The sequence below is a fragment of the Oncorhynchus gorbuscha genome, linkage group LG05, assembly GCF_021184085.1.
Source record: "Oncorhynchus gorbuscha isolate QuinsamMale2020 ecotype Even-year linkage group LG05, OgorEven_v1.0, whole genome shotgun sequence".
Taxonomy (NCBI): Eukaryota; Metazoa; Chordata; class Actinopteri; order Salmoniformes; family Salmonidae; genus Oncorhynchus; species Oncorhynchus gorbuscha.
Genome location: NC_060177.1, coordinates 28,906,472 through 28,934,032, shown reverse-complemented (window position 1 = coordinate 28,934,032; position 27,561 = coordinate 28,906,472). Strand labels below are relative to the sequence as shown.

General features: G+C 44.5%; 1 protein-coding gene across 1 annotated transcript in view; it reads right to left on the bottom strand.

Moving 5' to 3' along the window:
- Window positions 1-1,921: 1,921 nt before the first annotated feature.
- Window positions 1,922-27,561, bottom strand: part of LOC124035791 (immunoglobulin superfamily DCC subclass member 4-like) — a 70,325-nt gene continuing 44,685 nt past the window's right edge. Inside the window, exons 5-20 of the mRNA XM_046349524.1 lie at window positions 25,842-25,979; window positions 24,892-25,044; window positions 22,991-23,401; window positions 22,549-22,713; window positions 21,972-22,109; window positions 21,482-21,655; window positions 19,170-19,406; window positions 18,869-18,970; window positions 18,581-18,764; window positions 17,300-17,427; window positions 16,137-16,307; window positions 15,876-16,010; window positions 14,679-14,781; window positions 10,135-10,372; window positions 9,899-10,027; window positions 1,922-9,009 (exon numbers count right to left, since the gene is read on the bottom strand). Of these exons, the coding sequence (XP_046205480.1) occupies window positions 8,365-9,009; window positions 9,899-10,027; window positions 10,135-10,372; window positions 14,679-14,781; window positions 15,876-16,010; window positions 16,137-16,307; window positions 17,300-17,427; window positions 18,581-18,764; window positions 18,869-18,970; window positions 19,170-19,406; window positions 21,482-21,655; window positions 21,972-22,109; window positions 22,549-22,713; window positions 22,991-23,401; window positions 24,892-25,044; window positions 25,842-25,979 (3,251 nt within the window). The 3' untranslated portion in view covers window positions 1,922-8,364. The remainder of the gene's footprint in view (window positions 9,010-9,898; window positions 10,028-10,134; window positions 10,373-14,678; window positions 14,782-15,875; window positions 16,011-16,136; window positions 16,308-17,299; window positions 17,428-18,580; window positions 18,765-18,868; window positions 18,971-19,169; window positions 19,407-21,481; window positions 21,656-21,971; window positions 22,110-22,548; window positions 22,714-22,990; window positions 23,402-24,891; window positions 25,045-25,841; window positions 25,980-27,561) is intronic.

Here is a 27,561-nt window from a genome sequence, read left to right as displayed (position 1 = left end):
CCCTTAGGGTAGCTCTGTCCACTTTCATTCATTTCATGATAATATTGTATCTCCATATACCCTAAACACAACAAAAGGCTTTTATGTAGGCCTACCAAAGTTGTTATACCACTCCATTATGTCACTATGCATAAGGCAATCCGATTACGCAAACTAAATTGTCATTAGTTATCCTTAGTAATGGACAGGTTTGATTTTCTTAATATGCCCACCTCTTATGGTGTGATTGCAATCTTGGCGGTTGTAATTTACATCTTATCCCCCCCCCCCCCCCCCTCTTGTTCTACGCGCCTAGTGCCTCGGCTTAAGGTAGCCTAATAGAACCAAGTTATACACTCACAGTAGGTCTGCAATATTACCTGACTGTCATCTGGAGGAGAGGATACATGTGACAAATGTTCAAAGATAAAGCCTCTGTTTTTCTCCAAGGTGAACTATAGTAATCACAAAACCACACATACCTCCTAGTAAGTGCTTCAAAGATGAGCTGGGCTACTTTTGATTCTTTAATTGATATATAATTACAGTGTGTGCATAATGTCTCTGCTATTTTAGTGTATGGCCTGTGTTCCACCTAGGTGTAACAAATTGAGAGTTGTGGGAATGTTCATTTTTGGTTTCCCATTGGTTCTGGGAATGAAGCCATACATTTCCTGACCAGTAAAACCACTTGCTTTATTAATGTTCTGAGAGCATAAATGAAAGGTTATTTGAAGTTAATGAAATAATGTTCTGGGAACGTTCTCTAAATGTGGGCATTTGAGGTTATTTTGAGGTCTATGAATAACTTCCTGTTTCAATAAGACTTTTTTACATCACTACTAGTTTAGGTTAACTGTTTTCAACTCCAAGCACAGCTAGGACACACGGAAATTCATTTGCTTCATCATGCAAACACATTTCTTCTTTATTGTGGCACAGCATCCGTGAGATTCTAACCCATGATCTTCTGTTTTCTATCCATGGAATGAATCCACTGCACCACCAGGATGGAGTTAACATGCCATGTTTTTTATTAACTCATACAAAGCTGTTCAATTTAGTCTATACAAACAGACCCCATTTCAAAGGAAACATGCACTCCTTAACGTTCTGAGAAACACATGTTTCTTAGAGATGGGTGAGAGCGTGGTTGTCCTATGGTTATTTTGCATACAACCTTCCTACAACATTTTGTGAAAGGTGCAGGATATTTGCTTGGTTTTGGAACATTCTCAGCACATTTGAGGAACTTGACAAAAAAGTTATTTTCTTGGTATTTCATTACTTTAACAGAACGTTTCCCTAAAAGTTCAAACGTGGTTACATTTAATGTTTGATGATGTTCTATGAACGTTTTCCAACTGGTTTGACATTGTGAATTTTCTCAAATAGTTCAACAATTTTCTTCTGTGGGAATTTCAGTACATCAACATAACATTTCCTACAGGTTTCCTCATGGTTCTATTTAAAGTAATGTCCTCAGAATGTTCAGAGAACCTTAAGAAACAACGTTCTTCTGTGGTAATTTCAGTACAACGTTTTCTGCAAGTTTCCTCATGGCTGCATTTAAAGTCATGTTCTCAGAACATTGAGAACTTTCCATAAAAGCCAAAAGAAAACAGTGAAGTTGAAAGTTTCTTCTAAAGTTTTTTAAAAACGTACACATTCCGTTCTCACGTCAACACAACTCTCTCTATCCTCCATCTTGTTAAGTGTGTTCAGGTGTGTTGGCCTCGCCACACCTGATCTTATGTGCTAGCTGGGCACTGACACCAGGTAACACAGAGAACAGAGAACCAAGAACAGGCAAGGCACTGCTCTCCATGTCCATAAGTATCCATACATGGTTGTTCATGGGTGACTGTAATATTAATGAAACATCAAGACTAAAGATTATCAGGAGGTCAAAGAAGGGTTACAAACAGTCAGACATCTTTGCTCAGTTATCATCATCTCTTTATTAAGATGTTTTATTTACACAACAGTAGTTTGCTCAGACATCTTTGCTCAGTTATCATCATCTCTTTATTAAGATGTTTTATTTACACAACAGTAGTTTTCTCAGACATCTTGAGTTGCTGTGAGTTTGACAAGTTCACTGATGGTAACACAGTGTGGATAAACGTTAAAAAAAACAAGATTACTTCTCATCCATGTCCACAACTTTGGCCAACCATATGTACACAGAGTATACAAAACTTTTGGAACATGAGTTAGACTGACCAGGTGAATCCAGGTGAAAGCTATGATCCCTTATTGATGTCACTTGTTAAATCCACTTCAATCAGTGTTGCTGAAGGGGAGGAGACAGGTTAAAGAATGCATTTTAAGCCTTGAGACAATTGAGACATGGATTGTGTATGTGTGCCATTCAGAGGGTGAATGGGCAAGACAAAAAGACTTAAGTGCCTTAGAAAGGGCTATGGTAGTAGGTGTGAGGCACACTGGTTTGAGTGTGTCAAAAACTGCAATGCTGCTGGGGTTTTCCACGCTCAACAGTTTCCTGTGTGTATCAAGAATGGTCCACCAGCCAAAGGGCATCTGGCCGAAAGGGGTGCAACTCAATATTAGGAACTTGATCCTAATGTTTTGTACACTCAGAGTATACGTTACAGCCATCTCCTACACTTAAGGTTTCATCAGGGATTTATCGCCAACACTTGAGTCGACCTTGGCTCCAAACATCCTCCAATTTTTTAAGACCAAGTTAAATTGCACTTCTTGACACTGACCGTCTGAAGTTGCCATGGCCCCAACTCCCATAAGAATTCATTAATAAAACAATGCTAGAATGCATAAAAAGGGGACGACATATCGCCTGTGCAAAGCCGATGCCAACAGGGAAGGGGCCATGTGTAGTGATGGACAGGTGTGTTAATCAGCGAGGATGGCTGTGACGACACACTGTGTAAGAGGGAGAGGTGAGCATCAGAGCACTGCCCGGACGTACGTAATGTAGCACCGACTCACTCATAGACACCCTCTACTGCCTCTCTCACGCAGCGATACCGCCGCCAACATGTTATTCCTACTTTCACAATGCAAACGCTTTTTCAAGACACTGCACACATACACATATGAAGATAATAGAAGTGCTAATTCACAAGAAGTGCTCCAACAACAAGAGTTGATATCGCGAGTGAGTTTGAAGTGAAAGAGGTTGCATACATACGACACAATGAAAATAATGTACTGTAAAAAAAGACTGAGTTCTGCTGGTGGCACAATACCAGGTTCTCTATGATTGGACATTCAGGATAAAGCAGTTTAGCTGGTTAAGAAGTAGAAGAAGAATGCACAAATGTGACATCACTGGACAAGGTAGCTCACCACAAAGCACCAGAGGACACAGAGCCAGAATACATTGATTCATTTTTTTTTATACAAAAACTAAAAGCTAAATAAAATATGCCATTTAGCAGAAACTTCTATACAAATCTGTGTATCAGCATTTTTTTAGTGTTTTTCAGGATTACAAGTGGTGAAGCTTTGTTTGACAACTAATGACATGCTTCAGAGTCGGGTATACTGTACGTGCTGGCAAGTCCTCTACAGTTTTATGCAAAGACAGGCCACCTGAGTAGAGAACAGTAAAGACCAGTATTCTACAGAAAGGTAGACGTTCCTCTTCAACAGTCAATCACCGCTCCACAACTCCACTCTTCTTGGCACTGATATCACACGTGTTTCCCTTCACTACTTTCCCTAACTTCACCCTCCTCCCCTTAGCTCCCTGCCTTCATGCCTCTCCTCACACCCCCCCAACCCCTGCCCTGCACCCACTCACCACTCAAGGGTTTATTCTTAGAATCGAAAAGAAATCCACTGCAACAAGTGATATTTCCAGCTGAGATCTGCTGTATTACATCATCCCACAAAAGGATTCTTATAAACATAATTTCCATTATTCATAATGATCTTCATTAAATTAACAAGTAACCAACAAAAATGAGGTATTCCTGTGATAAAATTTCGATAAAAAAAAGAGAGGATCCCGTTATTGAACTAATGTGCATATTTGATCAGATTAGAGCAAGATATTACTACATTGAGCATCGCATCGGCTTACTCTGGGCAAATGACTCTTACAGTAAGGAACACGATGTACTGCAAGAAATGTGGTTAGAAGGAAACAGTCAAAAGAACCAACTGGACCGCTTCAGTGAGAGCACACATTCTTCACGCCGGAGGCGTTGTTATGTCTTCAACGTTGGCTCTGTTTTCAACAGACCACACAAAGACGCTGCAATAGGTGCCCCTCCAGTAAGAGTTTGAAACAGAGCTGACATTGACACTACAATGTAACAATGTATGTTAAAAACAGACGCTTCAGTAGAAATGTGAGTAAAGAACATGTAACAACTTCTGTAATGTTACAAAGATACAATACATACTGTACGCCTGTGAGATTCAAATGAACTGTCAACAGTCACCTTCTCACAGCTTCACTCAGTCTAAAATGGATATTGGTAGTTATACTGTATTACAGTCCTATTAAATCATGCATTGGGTGGACACCTTTCATTCAAATCTAACTGACTAAATAAACCTGAGTGAGTTAGTCAGAGCACAACGATCCATATCCAAAAGGACTTTTGTATCGATAATGACTGGACTAATTGTATAGACTGAGAACATTTTCCTGATGATCATGCTGTAGAGGAGCAAAGTGCTGATCTCTTAGACCAGAAGGATTAGTCTTGAGAGAAAAAAAGGCAGAACAGGAGCATGTAGCGTGCGAAACTGAGAATGTATGGGTTGTAAGATGACAACACAAAATGGACATTATTTTGCTTCGATAAAGTTTGAGCATGCCTGATCCTGAGTGAGGTCTGTTCAAAGTATACAACTGGAATGCTTTAGTTATGAGACTCTTCTATATGCCTCTGAGCTCTAGCACCTATCTGGACTAACTGAGTCCTCATTCATCTGACAGACCATAAGACTCAATGTCTTAGGCCACGTTTACAACGGGCCCATTATACCTGTATAGTCTTTGATATGGGCGTACTCTAATTTAGACAAAGTATGACGAGATATTATTGTCCTTGTGTGGAGAGACAATTTTCAATACATATTTTGTTAGGGTACACAAAGTAAGTATAAGAAATGTAAGCATGCATTATGCTCAATAAAATAATAAAGATGCTTGTTTAAAAATGCTATAAAGAAAGAAATGAAAACATGAGGGTAAAATGTACAGTGCCAATGTAATGTAATGCAATGTAATGTAATGTAATGTAATGTCTACACCGCCTCTTACTTTTCTTCACATTATGTTGCGTTACAAAGTGGGATTGAAGTCAATTTAATTGTATATTCTTTGTCACTGATCTACACAAAATACTCCATAAGGTGAAAGTTCAAAGGACATTCTACACATGTTTACAAATTAATAAAACTGAAATGACTGAAATATAGCTCTTGCACAAGTATTCACCCCTTTGTTTGGCAAGCCTAAAGTAGTTCAGAAGTAACATTTGGCTGAAGAAATCACATAAGTTACATGGACTGTGTGAAATAATAGCGATTGAACTGAACGACTAACCCTTCCTCTGTCCACCATACATACAACATCTAAGGTCCCTCAGTCAACTATTGAATTTTAAGCACAGATTCAACTACAAGACCAGGTATGCTTTTGGACAGCCTCAAAGAAGGGCAGTGATTGGTAGATGGGTAACAATAACAAATCAGAGATCGAATATCTCTTTAAGCATCGTCAAGTTAATAATAACGATGTGGGTGATGTATTATACCACCCAGAGACATCAAAAATGCAGTCGTCCTTCTGAACTGAGCTGCAGGACAGGATGGAAACGGCTTAGGGATGTCACCATGGTGATTTTGAAACAGTTACAGAATTCAATGGCTGTAATGGGAGAAAACGGAGGATGGATCAACAAGATTGTAGTGACTCGACAATAATGACCTAAATGACAGAGTTAAAAGAGAATACAAATATACAGATGACAAATATTCCAAAACATGCATATGTATGCAACAAGGCACTAAAGTAATATTGCAACAACAAAAACGAAACAGCAAATGAATACACCTTTTGGCCTAAATGCAAAGCATTATGTTTTGGGCAAATCCAACACATCACAGAGTTACTGCCTTCTTATTTTCCAGCATGGTGGTGGCTGCATCATGGTATGGGTATGTTTGACATCGGCAAAGACGGGGGAGTTTTCGGGATGAAAAGAAAAGACTGGGCTAAGCACTGGAAAATTCTTAGAGGAAACCCTGCTTCAGTCTGCTTTACACCAGACACCTGGAGAGGAATTCACCTTTGAGCAGGACAATAACCTAAAACACAAAGCCAAATCTACACTGGTGTTGCTTACCAAGAAGACAGTGCATGTTCCTGAGAACCAAGTTACAGTTTTGACTTAAATCTGTGTGAATTTGTTGAGCAAGACTTGAACATTGCTGTCTAGCCATTATCCCCAACACCTTGACAGAGCTTGAAGAATTGTTTAAAGAATAATGGGAAAATATTGTGCAATCCAGATGTGCAAAGCATTTATGAGATTACCCAAGAAGACTGAGGTAATTCTAACATGTATTGACTCAGGAGGGTGAATACTTACCTAACAAGTTATAAAGTTTTTTTTTCTTCATGAATCTTAAAAAAATAATAATAATTATCTTCCACTTTAAAATTACAGAGTATATAAAAATGTCAATTAAATCCATTTTAATTCCACTTTGTAACGCAAAAAACTTTGAAAAAAGTTCAAAGGGGTGTAGACTTTACATGTGATATTGTGAAAAACCTCAGGCTGGCGAGAGTCAAAAGTACAAAGAAAGACAGGAAATATAAGTGGTTTCTAGGTCTATTTCTCTATGATATTTCCATCCCCCTCACCTGCAGAGGGAGGAGCTTAGACACAGCTGAGAAAGGATGAGTGAGATGGCATCACAAAGGGTGAGTGAGGCCTCCTGACGGAGCCTTGTTCATATGTAGTAGGTCTAGTAACAAGCTACCATATATTAGGCCTGGTAACTAAAATGCTGCATTATTTACCTAAGTTGAAAAGTGATTTGTGGTAATTGGTCAATTAAAAATGTTTATCTTTTCCGGTCCAAAGTAGATGTGACGACAGTTGTAAACCCAAATCTAATGGAACAACTGATAAAGGGGAAAAGGGCAATAAACAGAGATCTGAGACAGGCCGTTATGTACCATATGTGTCATTTCCTGTAGGGAATACGCATCGATGTATACAGAAAGAAGGGGACAGGAAATGATTCCTGAAAGTATTGAAGGCTATGAATTAAACAGTTAAAAAACAGATTCTAAAAGATGCACCTATCTGCATGACACTATTAAAATCCCCAACAAACCACCCTGTAAAGAAATGAGGTAGTGCTGTTGACTGGGAGCAAAACCAGGAGACCGCTGCTATAAGATGTGTTATTTTGTCATACACCTGCACATCTCATCTAGTCCTCCCCCCCAAAATAATGCCACCTATATCAACTACATGTACTGTATGCGGTTCCTTCAAATTATCTTCAATTGCCTCATTTATTTTCCCTTTTCAACATATTTGTCCTATTTTTATTGAATATAATCATCTATATAAATATACAGAGGTTAAAAATGCTCTTAAAATATTAGGCACCTGAGACCCCCAAGCTCCATTCAGGGAATGTGTGTGTGGATCCTGAGACAGCAGGAGGTTGGAGAGAGAGAGAGAGAGAGAGAGAGAGAGAGAGAGAGAGAGAGAGAGAGAGAGAGAGAGAGAGAGAGAGAGAGAGAGAGAGAGAGAGAGAGAGAGAGACAGGTCTGCACTCTGTGTCTAAATATAAGGCTTCTTTCCTGGTGCTGGGGCAGGCAGCATCCATACAGTGGAACAGCCAATAGGAACAGCTCAGTCATTTGAAAGGAGCCAGAGTGAGAGTGAAAGGGCCACATGGTCACGGTTCTGCTCTATCTTCATCCATGGTGCTGAATCAAGAGCCTCTCCACCACCATCAGCTGACCAAAGGTAGGTCTTGAAGTACCACATGGCCACGCTCATTCTAAGAGTCCAACAGGTCAAGGCTTATGAAAAAAGGAATATCCTGCTTTCTACACTATGATTCCGTCATCGTACGTCTGTAATAGGAGCCTGTAGCAAAGTACAGATTAAGGCCAGACTAACATACTGCTGCTATGCAACAAAATGAATACCCATACATACTAGCACTAAAAAATATATACTGTATATATACACATATAAAACAATGGATTCAAAGTACCTATAAAACTGAGCCAGGAAGAAGAAAATCAGATACTGAGGTGCTTTAAAAAACAAAACATTTGATTCATCATGAATGAGAAAAAGAAATAAGTCCAGTTGGTCTTTGGGTGGGGGTTTGTTCCTCTTGCTAAGGGCACAGGTAGCTGTGCACTGCTGAGTTAGAGTGGACAAGGCCGGCGCTGACGAAAGGAGAGGGGGCCGGGGGAGGGGGACAGTGTCTGGAGTCCCCGTTCCCCAGGGTCTCCTGCCCTGGCCGCAGGGGCTTGGTGGAGTGGAAGCCGTTGGTGAGCCCCATTTCCGGGTGCCGCCCCACATCTACAGTCAGCTGTGCTGCCACGCCCACCATGCCCCCAACAATGCCCTCTGGCTGCCCATTGTGATTGGACACTGGCTCCAGGACAGGGCCGGATGGGACCTTGGGCAGGGGTTGTGTATGTAGGGACTCCTCCCCTGGTGATAGACGTTGTGGTGCCTGGGCAGCCTGACTGACTGGCTCCCTTGGGTGTTGTGGTGCCTGGGCAAGCTGTCTCACTGGCTCCCCTGGATGTTGTGTCCCCTTTGGGTGTAAAGGGGCCTGGGCAGGCTGTCTGACTGGGGAGTAAGCTGCCTCGGACAGTGAAGACCCCCTGGTGGCCTGAGAGTCCTCTTCCGTATCACTCTGTGCCTCCTGCTGCTCCTTCTCCAGGTCGTTCAGCTCAGAGTGAACTATGACCTCTGCCTCCACCTGGTTACTACTGCACAGGGAGGAGTCCAGTTGGTCCTCGGGGTTGCCCTGAAACACACCACACACAGTTAGCAGAAATGTAATTATTTAATTTCATACAGTCAGCCCATGTAACAGTGGAGTCCTACAAGGCAGTGTGTTTGTACTCCTGTTGTTCTGTATTAACATACAACTGTAAATGACCTTACACCAGTGGTGTCAATCATAACGGAAAGGCAGCCATAATGCAATTATAACACAGTCATTATTTCTTGCTATGCTATCCAGCTTTCTGAACTGCATACCATTCTCTAAATTAAATCACTGAGAATGCGACTGAAATGTCACCAGTAAAATAGAGCAGTGGTGGAATGAGGTGTGACTGCAAAATAAACGAGGGATTCATTATAGATTAATTATAGCTTTCCCCTCCTACACTTTTGAAGGGTATGAGAGTGCCTTAACAGTGGCAGAGTAATTCATTTATCAGATGCATGATCAAGCGGCTCATTCAGCTTTCAGCCAGTGTCACATTCTAATTAGCTATACGTCATCCTGACACCTCGTTCACTGTTTCATTACTTCCTGTTCAGCTCTCACACAAACCACTCTACCTCTAAACCAGCTCTTACTGCTCTTCTAGACGCATGCTTGCACACACAAACCACTTTCTACCCCATCTACCTCTTATTCTTGTACACACACACACACACACACACACACACACACACACACACACACACACACACACACACACACACACACACACACACACACACACACACACACACACACACACACACACACACACACACACACACACACACACACACACACCACTCTACCTCTAAACCAGCTCTTACTGCTCTTCTAGACGCATGCTTGCACACACACACACACACACACACACAAACCACTTTCTACCCCATCTACCTCTTATTCTTGTACACACACACACCTTGCCATTCTCTGTGGTGGCCATGTCCAAAGTTCCATTGTTGAGCGTTAGAGAGTCCTCTGTGATGGTATCCCTATATTTGGTGATCCGGTTGGCCCAATTACGACTAACTGACCCATTCCAAGCAGCCTGGAGAATGACACGGTCAGAAGAAAAACACGACTCAACAAGTAACCTTGAAAAGTACTATATTTGTAGTTGTTTCTAGTGTAGTATCTAGTGTCCTGACTACTCACCATGAGCTCAGCTCCTAGGGCTTCGTCCCCTATTCCTACATTACCCATGAGGCTCTGCTCCTCAGTTGGCTCTGTGAGGGGTTGGGCGCAGTCATGTTCATGGTCCAGGCTGCCCAGGGGCATCAGGGTCTCTAGCTCATGGCAATCACTGCATTCTGGCACCATGGTGGGCACAGACCGACACCCATGATGGTACTGTGGGGGCAGAGCAGTGGAGTCCAGCCCTCCAGACACCTCTCTGGTTACACAGCACAGAGGAGGGACACAGATTAAGGATTAGAGTTATGTCACTGCACATGGTTTAACCTCAAAGCACAGTATAAAAACAAGGATGATCATTAACAATTGTGGTTTTTATAGGAAAACGTTTGGATTTTTCCAATGAAGCCCTTTATTGACTTCACCAGAGTCAAATGAACTCGTGGAAACCATTTGTATGTCTCCGCTTCCAGTACGAAGGAAGTTGGAGGTAGTTTCGCGAGCCAATGCTAACTAATATTAGTGCGATGCCTGGAAGTCTATAGGTATTAGAGGTCGACTGATTAATCGGAATGGCCGATTAATTAGGGACGATTTAAAGTTTTCATAACAATTGGAAATCGGTATTTTTGGATGCCGATTTTTTTACACCTTTATTTAACTAGGTAAGTCAGAACCTCTTGAGGCTAGGGGCAGAATTTTCACTTTTGGATAAATAGCGTGCCCAATTTCATCTTCCTGCTACTCATACCAAGAATATAAGATATGCATATTATTCACAGATTTTGATAGAAAATACTCTGAAGTTTCTAAAACTGTTTGAATCATGTCTATGAGTATAACAGAACTTATGTAGCAGGCAAAACCCAGAGGACTAACTGTTCAGAATCCCCCCCCCCCTCTCTGTTCCCCGAGTTGTCATTGCCAAGGGACATTTCATAGGAACCTGTTTTCAGTTCCTACCGCTTCCACTGGATGTCACCAGTCGTTGGAATTTGCTTGAGGTTATTCCTTTGTGCAATGAAGAAGTAGCACAACTCGGAACTGGGTAACACTTTTGTGAGTTGCACAAGACGTGAAAAGCAGCGCTGGTTTGTTTTCAGTCCTGTATTGAACACAGATTGCCCCGTCTACAATTTGATTGATTATTAACGTTTAAAAATACCTAAAGTTGTATTACAAAAGTAGTTTGAAATATTTTGGTAAAGTTTATAAGTTTATTTTATTTCAGAGTTTTGTGTAGCGCCTGCAGGGTTGAAATATGCTAACTCCTATGTTTACTGCTGGTGCAGATGGTGCAGGCTATCAGATAATAGCTTCTTATGCTTTCGCCGAAAAATATTTAAAAAATCTGACATGTTGGCTGGATTCACAATGAGTGTAGCTTTAATTGAGTGTCTTACATGTGTGATTTAATGAAAGTTTAAATTTTATAGTATTTTAACTGCCTTGTTCAGGGGCAGAACGACAGATTTTTACTTTGTCACCTATGTACTTCAATCTTAATATATGCCATTTAGCAGACGCTTTTAACTAAAGCGACTTACAGTCATGTGTGCATACATTCTACGTATGGGTGGTCCCGGGGATCGAACCCACTACCCTGGCATTACAAGCGCCATGCTCTACCAACTGAGCTACAACCTTACGGTTACTAGTCCAACACTAACCACCTGTCTGTCATTGCACTCCACGAGGAGCCTGCCTGTTACGCAAATGCAGTAGAATCCAAGGTAAGTTGCTAGCTAGCATTAAACTTATCTTATAAAAAACAAACAATCAATCATAATCACTAGTTAACTACACATGGTTGATGATATTACTAGTTTATCTAGCGTGTCCTGCGTTGCATATAATCGATGCAACCCTGGGGGATGATTTAACAAAAGCGCATTTTGAGAAAAAAGCACAATCGTTGGGCGACTGTACCTAACCATAAACAACAATGCCTTTCTTAAAATCAATACACAGAAGTATATATTTGTAAACCTGCATATTTTGCTAAAAGAAATCCAGGTTAGCAGGCAATATTAACCAGGTGAAATTGTGTCACTTCTCTTGCGTTCATTGCACGCAGAGTAGTTGTTATGCAACAGTTTGGCCGCCTGGCTCATTGCGAACTAATTTGCCAGAATATTACGTAAATATGACATAACATTGAAGGTTGTACAATGTAACAAGAATATTTACACTTAGGGATGCCACCCCGTTAGATAAAATACAGAATGGTTCCGTATTTCACTGAAAGACAAAACGTTCTGTTTTCGAGATGATAGTTTCCGGATTCGACCATATTTCTGTGTGTTATGTTATAATTAAGTCTATGATTTGATAGAGCAGTCTGACTGACTGGTGGTAGGCAGCAGCAGGCTCGTAAGCTTTCAACAGCACTTTCGTGTGTTTTGCCAGCAGCTCTTCGCAAGCACAGCGATGTTTATGACTTCAAGCCTATTAACTCCCGAGATTAGGCTGGTGTAACCGATGTGAAATGGCTAGCTAGTTAGCTGGGTGTGCGCTAATAGCGTTTCAAACATCACTCGCTCTGAGACTTGGAGTAGTTATTCCCCTTGCTCTGCAAGGGCTGCGGCTTTTGTGGAGCGATGGGTAATGCTGCTTCGAGTGTGGCTGTTGTCGATGTGTTCCTGGTTCGAGCCTAGGTAGGGGCGAGGAGGAGTGGAACGGAAGCTATACTGTTACACTGGCAATACTAAAGTGCCTATAAGAACATCCAATAGTCAAAGGTTAATGAAATACAAATGGTATAGAGAGAAATAGTCCTATGAATACTAAATGAACTACAACCTAAAACCTCTTACCTTGAAATATTGAAGTCTCATGTTAAAAGGAACCACCAACTTTCATATGCTCTCTCTAATTCTCTCTTTCTTTCTCTCTCTCGGAGGACCTGAGCCCAAGGACCGTGCCCCAGGACGACCTGACATGATGACTCCTTGCTGTCCCCAGTCCACCTGACTGTGCTGCTGCTCCAGTTTCAACTGTTCTGCCTTGTTATTATTCGACCATGCTGGTCATTTATGAACATTTGAACATCTTGGCCATGTTCTGTTATAATCTCCACCCGGCACAGCCAGAAGAGGACTGGCCACACCACATAGCCTGGTTCCTCTCTAGGTTTCTTCCTAGGTTTTGGCCTTTCTAGGGAGTTTTTCCTAGCCACCGTGCTTCTACACCTGCATTGCTTGCTGTTTGGGGTTTTAGGCTGGGTTTCTGTACAGCACTTTGAGATATCAGCTGATGTACGAAGGGCTATATAAATACATTTGATTTGATTTGATATGTTCTCATGTTCTGAGCAAGGAACTCAAACGTTAGCTTTTTTACACAGCACATATTGCACTTTTACTTCTCCAACACTTTGTTTTTGCATTATTTAAACCAAATTGAACATGTTTCATTATTTATTTGAGGCTAAATGGATTTTTATTAATGTATTATATTAAGTTAAAATAAGTGTTCATTCAGTATTGTTGTAATTGTCATTATTACAAAAAAAAAAAATGTTTTAAAATCGGCCGATTAATCGGTATCAGCCTTTTTTGGTCCTCCAATAATCGTTATTGGCGTTGGAAAAATCATAATCGGTCAACCTCTTATAGGTATATACTAACATGCTAGCAGATACCATAGACTTCCAGGCATTGTGCTAACGCGAAATGACCTCTAACTTCCTTCATACTGGACAAAGAGACATGGACATGGTCTCCATGAGTTCATCTGCCTCTGGGGAAGTAGATAAAGGAAGGCCTGATTGGGATGTTGGCAAAGTATCATTTTAAAAACAAATATGAGGAATGCATTGTCATAGACAGTCATTACAACTATAACAGTAGGATGAACAAAATATTGTCACTCCATCTCAAATTGTGATGGCTAGCTGGATTCACTATAGTACACACTGGAATTCAAACGAGCTAAATACCAAAACAGACAGTAATAATAGTTCCATATTTATGCAAAATTATTCAAAATGATTCACATCTGAAATGTCAAATGTGCAGCATGAAGACATGAAACCCCCCTGGGTCTCACACAAAAATCATCCTGATTCTGTAGCTATATTAAACATCTCCAAATCCTCCACTTCTATTTAAATCAGTTTACTGCTCTCCCTGCCAAACCCAATGCAGGGAAATATGACTTTTGTTTCATATTCTGTCCTGCTCATTAACCGCACAGCTTCATAATAGACCAAGAGCAGCAGCCATCTGTGGTGCTCCGTCTTTCAGGACACACTCCCCAACATCTGCCTGTCTGTCTCTCTGCTGCTGCAGCTTCACACACACACACACACACACACACACACACACACACACACACACACACACACACACACACACACACACACACACACACACACACACACACACACACACACACACACACACACACACACACACACACACACACACACACACACACACACACACCCTTAAATCTTACAATGCCAGTGAAAGCTTAATGATCCTCAAATCCTAGACGTACATACTAAAGTAGACATACTAAAACAGACAAGAGTCATTTGCTTTCAGGTGGCCTCTTCTTACCTGGCCTTGCCGTTGCGGAAGCTGACACACATACAAAGGAGCATGCTGAGCAGCCCCAGACACACACCAACTATGATGCCAGTCACTGCATGGATGTCCAGCTCTATAGAGAACAGCCCAGGAAGGCATGCAGGAAACGGGGAGAGAAAACAGACGAGATACTGGATGAGTATCTGAACCTGTCAGCACAGGACGCAGTTAGAGAACAGAAGGTAAGTGGGAGGATGAATGATAATATAGTGTGTATGATGATGCAGTATGATGACAGCCGGATACCACCGCTCAATCAATTTCAGCGGGCCATGAAGGAACCAATTCACACTTCCAGGGAGGGAGATATTAATTGAGCTCGGGCAATTGCTGTCTATCTGGCAGCAGAGTGGAGAGAGGACAGATGGTGCTCGCTCCGCTCTCGCCCGCCCACAATCACATTGCATTTACTACTCAGCAGGACCAGAATAAACCTGCTACTCGGTCATCTTAGATTGTCTACCAGAGAAGGATGGACTCCCCTAGCGCCAATGTTGTGACCTTTTTCTTCTGCATGGAGCTCTCGCCTGGCTTGCTTCTAGATGCTGGAGTTCAGCTGTTGTGCTCATTATTCTCTGATGGACAAAGTGTAATTGGGCTACAAATTGATAATGACTGATGCAGGTCTCCTTGAGAAGCCCAATGAAACTGCAGTAGTATTCAACAGTGTGCACATATCCTTCTTTCTTTCTCCCTGCCAAGCCGCCATAGAATGAGCCGCTCTGCCACAGGCCCCTTCACAGTGGTTATAGACAAGGTGTCACCCGAAGCTCTTCTGCTTCTCAAAGTCAGATATGAAGTTGAGTCACAGAGCTCTCTGGGTGCAGCGGGTGCTGAGGCCACCCCTTTAATATCCACCTTAGAAGGCCAGAGAGTGAGGAGAGATATGACACAGGCTCCCCAAAGTGACAGCCTCCTGCAGGCTTCTCTCTCCCGCTGGCAGGGATGGATTGACCACTTTAAAGGACTCTGTGTGTGTGTGTGTGTGTGTGTGTGTGTGTGTGTGTGTGTGTGTGTGTGTGTGTGTGTGTGTGTGTGTGTGTGTGTGTGTGTGTGTGTGTGTGTGTGTGTGTGTGTGTGTGTGTGTGTGTGTGTGTGTGAGGAAATACTTATGTAAGTGATGACACACACACCATCACAGTATGTGTAGACAGTAGACCCACTCACCATATTTCCTGGGAGGAGTGTGCACATCCTTCACTGGGGAGTAAGGCCCCACCCCCACCTCAGTGGATGCCCTCATCTTAAAGAAGTATTGTGTCCCACTAGACAGCCCTGCTACCTCAGCACTCATGATGGTCCCTAAGAGGGAGGGAGAGAGAGTGAGAGAGAGAGGGAGGTAAGTGTGTGAGTCATTAACAGTCTCATTTGCATCCACTTATAGAACCCACACAGTTCCTCGCAACAGCCGCAGCTTCAACCACCCACCATCTTGGGAGAGGTTGTTCCACAGGTGCTCAGGCTGGCTGAGGTTGATGGTGTATAGGATCCTGTAGCTGATGATGATGCCATTGGGCTCCACAGGCGGGCGCCAGTTCACCAACACAGAGGAGGAGTCCAAGGCACTGAGCTGTAGCTCCGCTGGGGGGGTGGAGGGTACTGGGAACACAGTCGTCAGTAATCGTCAGTAATCACACCACAGAAATAAAGCACCACAGCGGGCTGGCCACACAGGCTTTGTGTGGCTGGCTGGGACAGGTGTGACACCCCTCTGGGACAAGGTGCCCTTGCCACCTGGTCATAAAGTGGGGGCTGAGGGCAAGGACTGGGTCTCATGTGACAGAGGGCGGTAGTATGGGATCCGGCAGGCAGCTACCCTGGCTGTGTCAAACCAAAGACCCCTACTTCGTTGCCCTGGTAATGAATCCCCTGCTGACTGGCCCCTCCTGGCCAGTATTCACAAAGCGTCTCAATGCTGATTTAGGATCAGTTTGACATTTTAGATCATAATGAATAAGACAGAGAGGACTTGATCCTAGAACAGCACTTGTCCCTGGCTCCTCCCTGACACCACTTGGCTGAACTGATTGACAGGCCCTGCCAATTATCTCCCCGCGCCCCTAAAGATGAATCCCTTCTCTGTTAACCTGCCTCAATCACACTTGCTCAGTCTATCACATAGACAGTTTTGTATTGCTATCCTTGTGGGGACCATTGATTCCCATCCAAAATCCCATGTTCTCTAACCCTAGCCTTAACCCTTTACCTAACCGTAACCCCAAACCCCTAACCCTAAAACTAATCTAACCTTAACTCCTAACCCCTAACCTTAATTCTAACCCCAATTGTAACCCTAAACCCAACCCCTAAGCCTAAAATAGCATTTTTCCCTGTGGGGACCGTCAAAATCACCCCACTGGTCCGTATTTTCCTTGTTTTACTGTACTTGCGAGGACTTCTGGTGCCCACAAGGATAGTAAAACAAAAACACACATACACCAACGAACTACACACCTCTGTCAGATACAAAAACACCCACACAGAGGAAGTGAAAGTGAGCGATAGAGCATACTGAACGCAAGCATCCACCTTTATGTTACACTGGATGCACAGATTTGTCCACTACACTGATGAGAACAGGCGAGACTTACTGTCAGTGAGAGTGGACTCCTCCACGGTGCCGCTGAAGGGACCAACCACGTCTCCTCCATTGGACTGCACAGCCAGCTCATAGCGGGTGTAGGGTTTTAGCGCCCCCAAGAGGATCTCCTGAGCAGAGCTGCAAAACACAGTTTGGGAGAAGAAAAAAAAAAAGAACGAATGAATCACAAATGGGAAAACTTGCACGTTCTTCCTTCCATTCATTCATAACCTGAATATCGATTTAGCCATTCTGGAAGAAATATTACATTTCAACAAAAAGGGCTTCTTTAATGTGATCAAACTTCAGATAATGGAATTTGGAACTTCCATTTTCCTCTAAAAGAAGCTGGATACCTGGTATAGTAGGAGACCAGGAGATGTGTTGTGTTTGGGGTGGTCCCTGACTGATCTGGTGTAGTAGGAGACTAGGCGATGTGTTGTGTTTGGGATGGTCCCTGACTGACCTGGTGTAGTAGGAGACTAGGCGATGTGTTGTGTTTGGGATGGTCCCTGACTGACCTGGTGTAGTAGGAGACTAGGCGATGTGTTGTGTTTGGGATGGTCCCTGACTGACCTGGTGTAGTAGGAGACCGGGCGATGTGTTGTGTTTGGGATGGTCCCTGACTGACCTGGTGTAGTAGGAGACCGGGCGATGTGTTGTGTTTGGGATGGTTCCTGACTGACCTGGTGTAGTAGGAGACTAGGCGATGTGTTGTGTTTGGGATGGTTCCTGACTGACCTGGTGTAGTAGGAGACTAGGCGATGTGTTGTGTTTGGGATGGTTCCTGACTGACCTGGTGTAGTAGGAGACTAGGCGATGTGTTGTGTTTGGGATGGTCCCTGACTGACCTGGTGTAGTAGGAGACCAGGCGATGTGTTGTGTTTGGGATGGTCCCTGACTGACCTGGTGTAGTAGGAGACCAGGAGATGTGTTGTGTTTGGGATGGTCCCTGACTGACCTGGTGTAGTAGGAGACTAGGCGATGTGTTGTGTTTGGGATGGTCCCTGACTGACCTGGTGTAGTAGGAGACCAGGCGATGTGTTGTGTTTGGGATGGTTCCTGACTGACCTGGTGTAGTAGGAGACCAGGCGATGTGTTGTGTTTGGGATGGTTCCTGACTGACCTGGTGTAGTAGGAGACCAGGAGATGTGTTGTGTTTGGGATGGTCCCTGACTGACCTGGTGTAGTAGGAGACCAGGATATGTGTTGTGTTTGGGATGGTTCCTGACTGATCTGGTGTAGTAGGAGACCAGGATATGTGTTGTGTTTGGGATGGTTCCTGACTGACCTGGTGTAGTAGGAGACCAGCGATGCGTTTCTGATGCCAACCGGGCTGCAGCGTACGGTGTAGTTGATGATGCGGACGTTGCTGAAGCGAGGTTTCTCCCAGCGCAGCCAGATGGATGTGGAGCTGTTGGCTGTAGCCTTGATGCTGCTGGGGGGCAGGGGAGGGGGGTTCCCCTTAGGGGGCGCTGCAAAAACACACTGCCAGTTTATACACAAATATTGGTATTGTACAGACTTTCTTTAACACTGACACACACACACACACACACACAGATGAATGAATAGACACCTTTGCCATGTGCCTTCTCCGTCCTGCCCTTCCATCCTGCAGCATAGCCATCCGTCTGCTTATTGAAGGCCCACACCTTCACTTCATATAGTCTGTCAGGGACTGGCACACACAGAGAAATATATAGAAACGTATCGCAACACAAACACACCAAATTATACATAACCACAAGAAAGCCTGGCATAATGACCACGAGGTCCAAACATGTTATTAAGAGTCACATTTTTCCAAACAAATAATATCACCTGGACCAGTAGGAAGAGATTTAAACAACAGTGGCATGTGAGCATCCCAGACTCACCCAGACTAGAGACCTCATGATGTTTGACCCTCTTGCGGAGCTTGATGGTGTGGGCCTCCATCCTCCTCACCCGCTCCCTCTCAGGATGAGCCTCCCCATTGGTCAGCTCCTCACCAACCACCTCCCCGCAAAAGAGCTTGTAGCCGGAGATCTGCGTGTGATTGGGCGGGGGCTGCCATGTGACATGGAGGGAGTTCACTTTGGCCCTAACCTTCAGCTCTGTGGGAGCAAAGATCACTGGGGAAAGACGAAAAAGCAAACAAGGCGCCAGCGTGAAACAACATTACTGGAGCTTTATAACATGATTCAACAAAACAAGATCCAGACACTGATTTATTGTACAAACTCAATTTGACAATCTCCTAATGACGTTAACATTATATCATATAATTCTATAGACCTGTATCTAGGACAGGTGCCGCCTTAATTGGGGAGGATGGGATTATAGTAATAGCTTATGATAATTAATGGAGTGGTATCAAATGGTTTGTGTGTGTTCAAATACCATTCCATGTCTTCTATTCCAGCCATTATTCACATGAACTGACAATTCAGTAAGATTATCTTCTTGTGTGTATCAACAGATTTTCCTCTCATGTGAATGAATGGCATTCGTGAGAGCTTAGTCACTGTATAGAAAAGGATGGAATAGATTTCTGCTCATTTCTTCTAAATTGATCTTCTGCCTTTACCAAGAACCTCAGACACAAACACATACATTGCAAGAGGCACAGTCAGCCATGTCGCCTTGCCCCTGAATGGAGAGCAATTGTATGGCTGATGCAAAGGTGTAGGTGAAGGTGTATTCAACAACATGACACTGCCCAGCCATGAACAGTCAGCTTGAATGGAAGGCCGCAGTGTTCTTTTCAGTGCTAGTATACTTAAGTTATTGTCAAACCCTGATCTGTTTCACCCGTCTTTGTGCTCGTCTCCACCCTCCTCCAGGTGTTGCCCATTTTCCCCATTAATCCAAGTGTATTTAAACCCGTGTTCTGTTTGTCTGTTGCCAGTTTGTTTTGTTCATCAAGCCTACCTGCGTTCCAGTTTTCCCGGTTCTTGACCATTCTGCCTGCCCTGACCCCATGACTGCCTGCCGTTCTGTACCTTGTAACACCACTCTGAATTACTGACCTCTGCCTGCCCTGACCCCATGACTGCCTGCCGTTCTGTACCTTGTAACACCACTCTGAATTACTGACCTCTGCCTGCCCTGACCCCATGACTGCCTGCCGTTCTGTACCTTGTAACACCACTCTGAATTACTGACCTCTGCCTGCCCTGACCCCATGACTGCCTGCCGTTCTGTACCTTGTAACACCACTCTGAATTACTGACCTCTGCCTGCCCTGACCCCATGACTGCCTGCCGTTCTGTACCTTGTAACACCACTCTGAATTACTGACCTCTGCCTGCCCTGACCCCATGACTGCCTGCCGTTCTGTACCTTGTAACACCACTCTGAATTACTGACCTCTGCCTACCCTGACCCCATGACTGCCTGCCGTTCTGTACCTTGTAACACCACTCTGAATTACTGACCTCTGCCTGCCCTGACCCCATGACTGCCTGCCGTTCTCTACCTTGTAACACCACTCTGAATTACTGACCTCTGCCTGCCCTGACCCCATGACTGCCTGCCGTACCTTGTAACACCACTCTGAATTACTGACCTCTGCCTGCCCTGACCCCATGACTGCCTGCCGTTCTGTACCTTGTAACACCACTCTGAATTACTGACCTCTGCCTGCCCTGACCCCATGACTGCCTGCAGTTCTGTACTTTATGGACTCTGATCTGGATTACTGACCTCTGCCTACCCCTTGACCTGTCGTTTTATCTGACCCCTGTTCTAGTAATAAACGTTTGTTACTTCGACAGTCTTCTCCTGAAACATGATAGTTCTAGTATGAGAATGGGAAAGTGGAGGCTGCTCTTATGTACAAGGATAATAATAATATATATGAGTTTTACTACATCTATCATTTGTTTATGGTGTGCTTGTTATTACTGCATGCCTGACAAGCATTTCGCGACACCCGCAATAACATCTGCTAAACACGTGTATAAAATGTGATTTTTGATTTGAATTTTCTGAAACTTTGTTCCCCCTGCTGCTGTCTTGATTGGACCCAGGTCTATCTTGAATTATACATGTTCTCAATGAGATTATTTATCCAGGTAAAGGTTAAGGACCATACCGGGTCAGGTCACTTATTGTGGTGGATATTGATGCTGAAGTTGAAGGGTGTGTGTGTGTGAGAGAGAGAGTGAGACACACACACACAGACAGACAGACAGAGAGGTCTCACCCATGCTGTGGTTAAAGTGGGCTGGGGTGTGGTGCTGGTTCCACTCTGACGGCACACCAAAGCCTGCTCCCGTTCCGGCCGCCATCCGCAGCCGATAGGCCTGGTTAGGCTGCAGCTCCCGCAAGGTAAGCTGAGTCTCATTCCCCCCCACCTCCACAGAAAACACGTTGTCCACTGCAGTAAACACACACACATTAGATTCAAGAAGATGGGTTGCAAGGTCACTCATGGCACACTATCACCACAATCCATTATTCTATTATGGAAGACCTGATGACTCATTGCATACCATGGATAGAACAGAACACTTTATGCTTTGAGCTTATACCCTAAGTCACTCTTCAATAGTTAATGTTTAAAATCCACAATTGTTCTTCCTGAAACATGAACACATGTAGCCACCACTTTCTAATACCAGACAGTGTTGTAATAACACAGGACAGCAGTGTAGTACTGTGGCCTCCGTGACAGTAGATGGCGCTCGACTCACCCTGTTCCAGTGTGGAGTAGTCGATGCGGTAGCGGGTGACAGCTCCTCTGCTGTGCTGGGAGGACAGGGGCAGCCACATCACTCTGATGTCTGTAGGAGAGGTGCTGAGCAGGGACAGCTGTGGAGGGGCACTGGGTACTGTGGGGTAGAGCATGGCAGGACATTCTTGCTATTAACGTGTCATTACAGCTAACCCTGGATCTAGTGTCTGGTGACTTAAGTAGCCGATCATATTCTCCGGAGGGGCACAGGGGAGTACAGCATGTCAGATCAGGTACAGGACACTCTTAGTATCCATACATCAACCATACTATTCTGCAGGCTACTAAACCACTTTATTCATTACATTAGCTCTTAGCAACCAAGTAGAATCACATAGTTGGTTGACGGGCAACAATATCTACTTTTGTGCGTCATTGGTGCATAATATAGTTCGTATTACAGTTGACTGCGCCGTGCAGTCTATTTATTCTCAAGTGTACAATGACTCATGTAGGCCGTTGTATGGATTAGATCTAACCGTGTCACTGTTATTTTCCTTTGAGGAGTCGGGTCTGTGGTCTTCACGCCTACTCACCGTCCTCCAGCATCTCCACGGTGACGGGCCGTGACGGGCGACTAGCTCCCATGGGGGAGTAGGCCACCACGTAGAAGGTATAGGCTGTGTGTGGCAGTAGCTCCTTCACATGGTACTCTGTGGTGTCGTTGTTCACAGCAAACTGGTATTCCATGTGATCAGAGCCTGTGGACCACACAAGTTCTGTGTTTTACCAGGAGCACAGGACACACTCAGCCTGACCTGACAGTGTCATTCTCTACCATGCTACCAAGGAACCTGGCACCTATGCATGTTAATGCCTATACATACGTACAAGCCTGTAGGTTTGTCCATCACACACACACACACACACACACACACACACACACACACACACACACACACACACACACACACACACACACACACACACACACACACACACACACACACACACACACACACACACACACACACACACCTGAAGTGGGCTGGTAGTGCACAGAGAAGCCTATAATCTGGTCACTGTTGTGTTCGGGCCGTTCCCAGGTGAGGAGGGCGGTGGTGCTTGATTGGGGCATGGCAGAGAGCTGGTGTGGTGGGCTGGGTAGACCCTCTCTCACAATGACAGACAGCTTGGCTGTGGCGCAGGCCGTCCCCAGAGCGTTGTCAGCGATGCACTGGTAGTACCCTGTGTCGTCCAGGCCCAGCTGGTTGATGAGCAGCACCCCAGGGCTCTGGGTCTTCACCCGCCCGTTAGACTTGACAGGCTTGCCATTCTTCAGCCAGTGCAGAACCGGGGGAGGCTCCCCAGAGCTGTTACACACAAACCTGGCTGTGTTTCCACGAGAGAGAGACACCGTCTCTGGGGGCTGGAGGATTACTGGTGGGGCTGGGAGAATGCAAATAGAGAAACATCCTTCTTAGGAAGAAAAAAAAATCCTTCACAGCAGCATATATTACAATTTACTGAAAAGGACCAGAGCTGTACGATCGAAGCCAAACATGCAAACCAGAGCTCTAAGACCGAAGCCAAACATGCAAACCAGAGCTCTAAGACCGAAACCAAACATGCAAACCAGATCTTTAAGACCGAAGCCAAACATACAAACCAGAGCTCTAAGACCGAAGCCAAACATACAAACCAGAGCTCTAAGACCGAAGCCAAACATGCAAACCAGAGCTCTAAGACCGAAACCAAACATGCAAACCAGATCTTTAAGACCGAAGCCAAACATACAAACCAGAGCTCTAAGACCGAAGCCAAACATACAAACCAGAGCTCTAAGACCGAAACCAAACATGTAAACCAGAGCTCTAAGACCGAAACCAAACATGCAAACCAGAGCTCTAAGACCGAAGCCAAACATGCAAACCAGAGCTCTAAGACCGAAACCAAACATGCAAACCAGAGCTCTAAGACCGAAACCAAACATGCAAACCAGAGCTCTAAGACCGAAACCAAACATGCAAACCAGATCTTTAAGACCGGAACCAAACATGCAAACCAGAGCTCTAAGACCGAAACCAAACATGCAAACCAGAGCTCTAAGACCGAAACCAAACATGCAAACCAGAGCTCAAACATAAGACCTAAGAAACCAAACATGCAAACCAGAGCTCTAAGACCGAAACCAAACATGCAAACCAGATCTTTAAGACCGAAACCAAACATGCAAACCAGAGCTCTAAGACCGAAACCAAACATGCAAACCAGAGCTCTAAGACCGAAACCAAACATGCAAACCAGAGCTCTAAGACCGAAACCAAACATACAAACCAGATCTTTAAGACCGAAGCCAAACATACAAACCAGAGCTCTAAGACCGAAGCCAAACATGCAAACCAGATCTTTAAGACCGAAGCCAAACATGCAAACCAGATCTTTAAGACCGAAGCCAAACATGCAAACCAGATCTTTAAGACCGAAGCCAAACATGCAAACCAGAGCTCTAAGACCGAAGCCAAACATGCAAACCAGAGCTCTAAGACCAAACCAGAGCTCTAAGAGCCAAACATGCAAAAGACCAGAGCTCTAAGACCGAAGCCAAACATGCAAACCAGAGCTCTAAGACCGAAACATGCCAAACATGAGCAAACCAAACATGAGCTCTAAGACTTTAAGACCGAAGCCAAACATGCAAACCAGAGCTCTAAGACCGAAGCCAAACATACAAACCAGAGCTCTAAGACCGAAGCCAAACATGAAAACCAGAGCTCAAAGACCGAAGCCAAACATGAAAACCAGAGCTCTAAGACCGAAGCCAAACATACAAACCAGAGCTCAAAGACCGAAGCCAAACATGAAAACCAGAGCTCTAAGACCGAAGCCAAACATACAATCTATATCACATTCTCACACTCACATATTATTTTTCTTACCTGGCACGTGCAGTTCAGCTGCAGCGATGACAAACTCGCGGGTCTTGGGTTTGTTGGCACGGCAGACGTAGACCCCCGCATGGTAACGCCGTGTGTTGGGGATCACCAGGTTGGTTTCCAGGACAACCACGTCGGTGGCGATGGGCTTCCCGTCTGTGTCCAGGAGAAAGAGCAGAAAGGAACAGAGAAGAGACAAGCGATTTCAGAGAAAAAAAAGATCAGAAAAGACCAAACTAACGCAATTAAACACTGTAGCTGCACACACACAACACTTGGCATTTCATGCCAGCTCAGTTTAGCAATTGCATGCCAATCACAGAAAAGTATAATGAGCATATCCAGCCACTAGGTGGCACTGTGAGACCTCTGTGATGACTAGAGTTGTTTTGTCAGCAAAGGTAGAAATATGAAACACAATGAAGATATTACAGGAATAACACAGGAGCCTAGTACCAAAGTATGGACCAGCCTCTCGTTGTGATATTGGCAGTGAGCCTATTTTTATTGTATTTCTTATTTTACTAGGCAAGTCAATTAAGAACAAATTATTATTTAAAATGGTGGCCTACCCCGGCCAAACCCAGACGACACTGGGCCAATTGTGCGCTGCCCTATGGGATACCAATCACGGCCGGTTGTGATACAGCCTGGAATCGAACCAGGGTCTGTAGTGACGCCTCTAGCACTGATATTTTAAATGTTTTCCTTTAATAAGGCAAGTCAGTTAAGAACAAATTCTAATTTACAATGACGGCCTACCCCAGCCAAGCCTGGACGATGCTGGGCCAATTGTGCACCGCCCTATGGGACTCCCAATCAAGGCCGGATGTGATACAGCCTGGAACCAGGTACTGTAGTGACGCCTCCTACACTGAGATGCAGTGCCTTAGACCGCTGCGCCACTCGGGAGCCCCTGTAGATGGACCGATGGGAGGGATTGAGAGTCTTACCCTGTCTGCTCCAGGACACCAGGGGTTTGGGCTGCCCCCCCTGGGCCATGCATTCCATCACCGCTGGACGCCCCTGCACCACCGTGGCATTCTGGGGAGGTGCCACGATCACTACCTCATTTTGGGCAGGGCCAGGACCTGTGCACGTAGACACAACACAGACACAAACACAACCAACTCTAACCATCAATGTCTCATATCAGACAGCGTCATTCTAACACCACAAATGACCTACTAATGAACTCAGCACCACAACCCTACCTAAACTCTCTGATGTAAGACAATGCTGGGGCCCTTGTCAGAAATGTCACACTTTCGACTTCAGTGCATTTAAGACAACTGGGAATGGTCATCCAGCTCGGAGGGTCAGGGCCAATTGGTGTTGTGACGTCGTCACGGCAATGCCAAACGTCATCTAGCGACTTATAGCAACAAATCAAGGAGCCAATAGAGATTCTCACTGAAAAATCGTTGGCAACTCTGTTTGGGACAGCAAGCAGCACTGTCAGGAAGAGGAGTGGAGGAGACAGAGCTAGCTACTAGCCTGGTTAAAATAGTAAGAATGCAGCACAATCAGGCTAGCTAGCTGCCCCAATGGGCTTAAGAGAGGACAGAAGGCTCTATATTATGTATGCTAAACCTCTTTGGAGTCACTTATTGTAGAGACGGACTGATAGAGAGTAAACGAGAGAGAAAGAGAGAGAGAGAGAGAGAGAGAGAGAGAGAGAGAGAGAGAGAGAGAGAGAGAGAGAGAGAGAGAGAGAGAGAGAGAGAGGGCATCTGAGGGAGAGGGGAGAGACAGATTTTAGATAATGGAGGAGAGGCAGTGAGGGCCTAACTTAGAGCCTGGTGGTATAATTCTGCCAAATTATATGACTAAATAAATCTCTATCATTTTCTTGGAGGAATAGAAGTGTGCATTAGCAGAGCAGATGAGGCCCTTATTTTTAGTGGCTCTGTGTGAAAGGCTCTGGGGGTAATTATGGTAGGAAGGGAGGCCCATCACACTGCCTGTGCCGGGGGCCTGCTCTGCCTGTCTCTCTGCTCAGAGCCTACATTATGATAATGAGCTCCAGCAGGGTTCCTGGGATACTGTAAGCACATTATTAATTAATCATTGAGCATTCATATAGCACTACTTGCTTATGCATGAGGGCTTTAAAAATGGGCCAGTCGAGTTCTCCCAGGATGTGCCTTGATAGGGTTTTGTGTAAGTTCTGTGCTCAGTGTGTGTGCGTGTGTGTGTGAATGCGTGCATGAGAGAGACAAAGTGCACTGGACAAAAATATAAATGCAACATGTAAAGTGTTTGTGCCATGTTTCATGATCTGAAAAGTCCTGACATTTTCCATACGCACAAATAGCTTATTTCTCTCAGATTTTGTGCATAGATTAGTTTACATTCCTGTTAGTGAACATTTCTCTCCTTCGCCAAGATAAACAGCATGATCATTGCAGAGGTGCACCTTGTGCTGTAGACAATAAAAGGCCGCTTTAAAATGTGCAGTGTTGTCACACAACCCAATGCCACAGACTTGTTCAAGTTTTGAGGGAGTGTGCAATTGACATGCTGACTACAAGAATGTCCACCAGAGCTGTTGCCAGATCATTTAATGTTCATTCTCTACCATAAGCTGCCTCCAACGTCATTTTAGAGAATTTGCCACTGTGTCCAAGCAGCCTCACAACCACAGACTTCGTGTAACCACGCTAGCCCAGG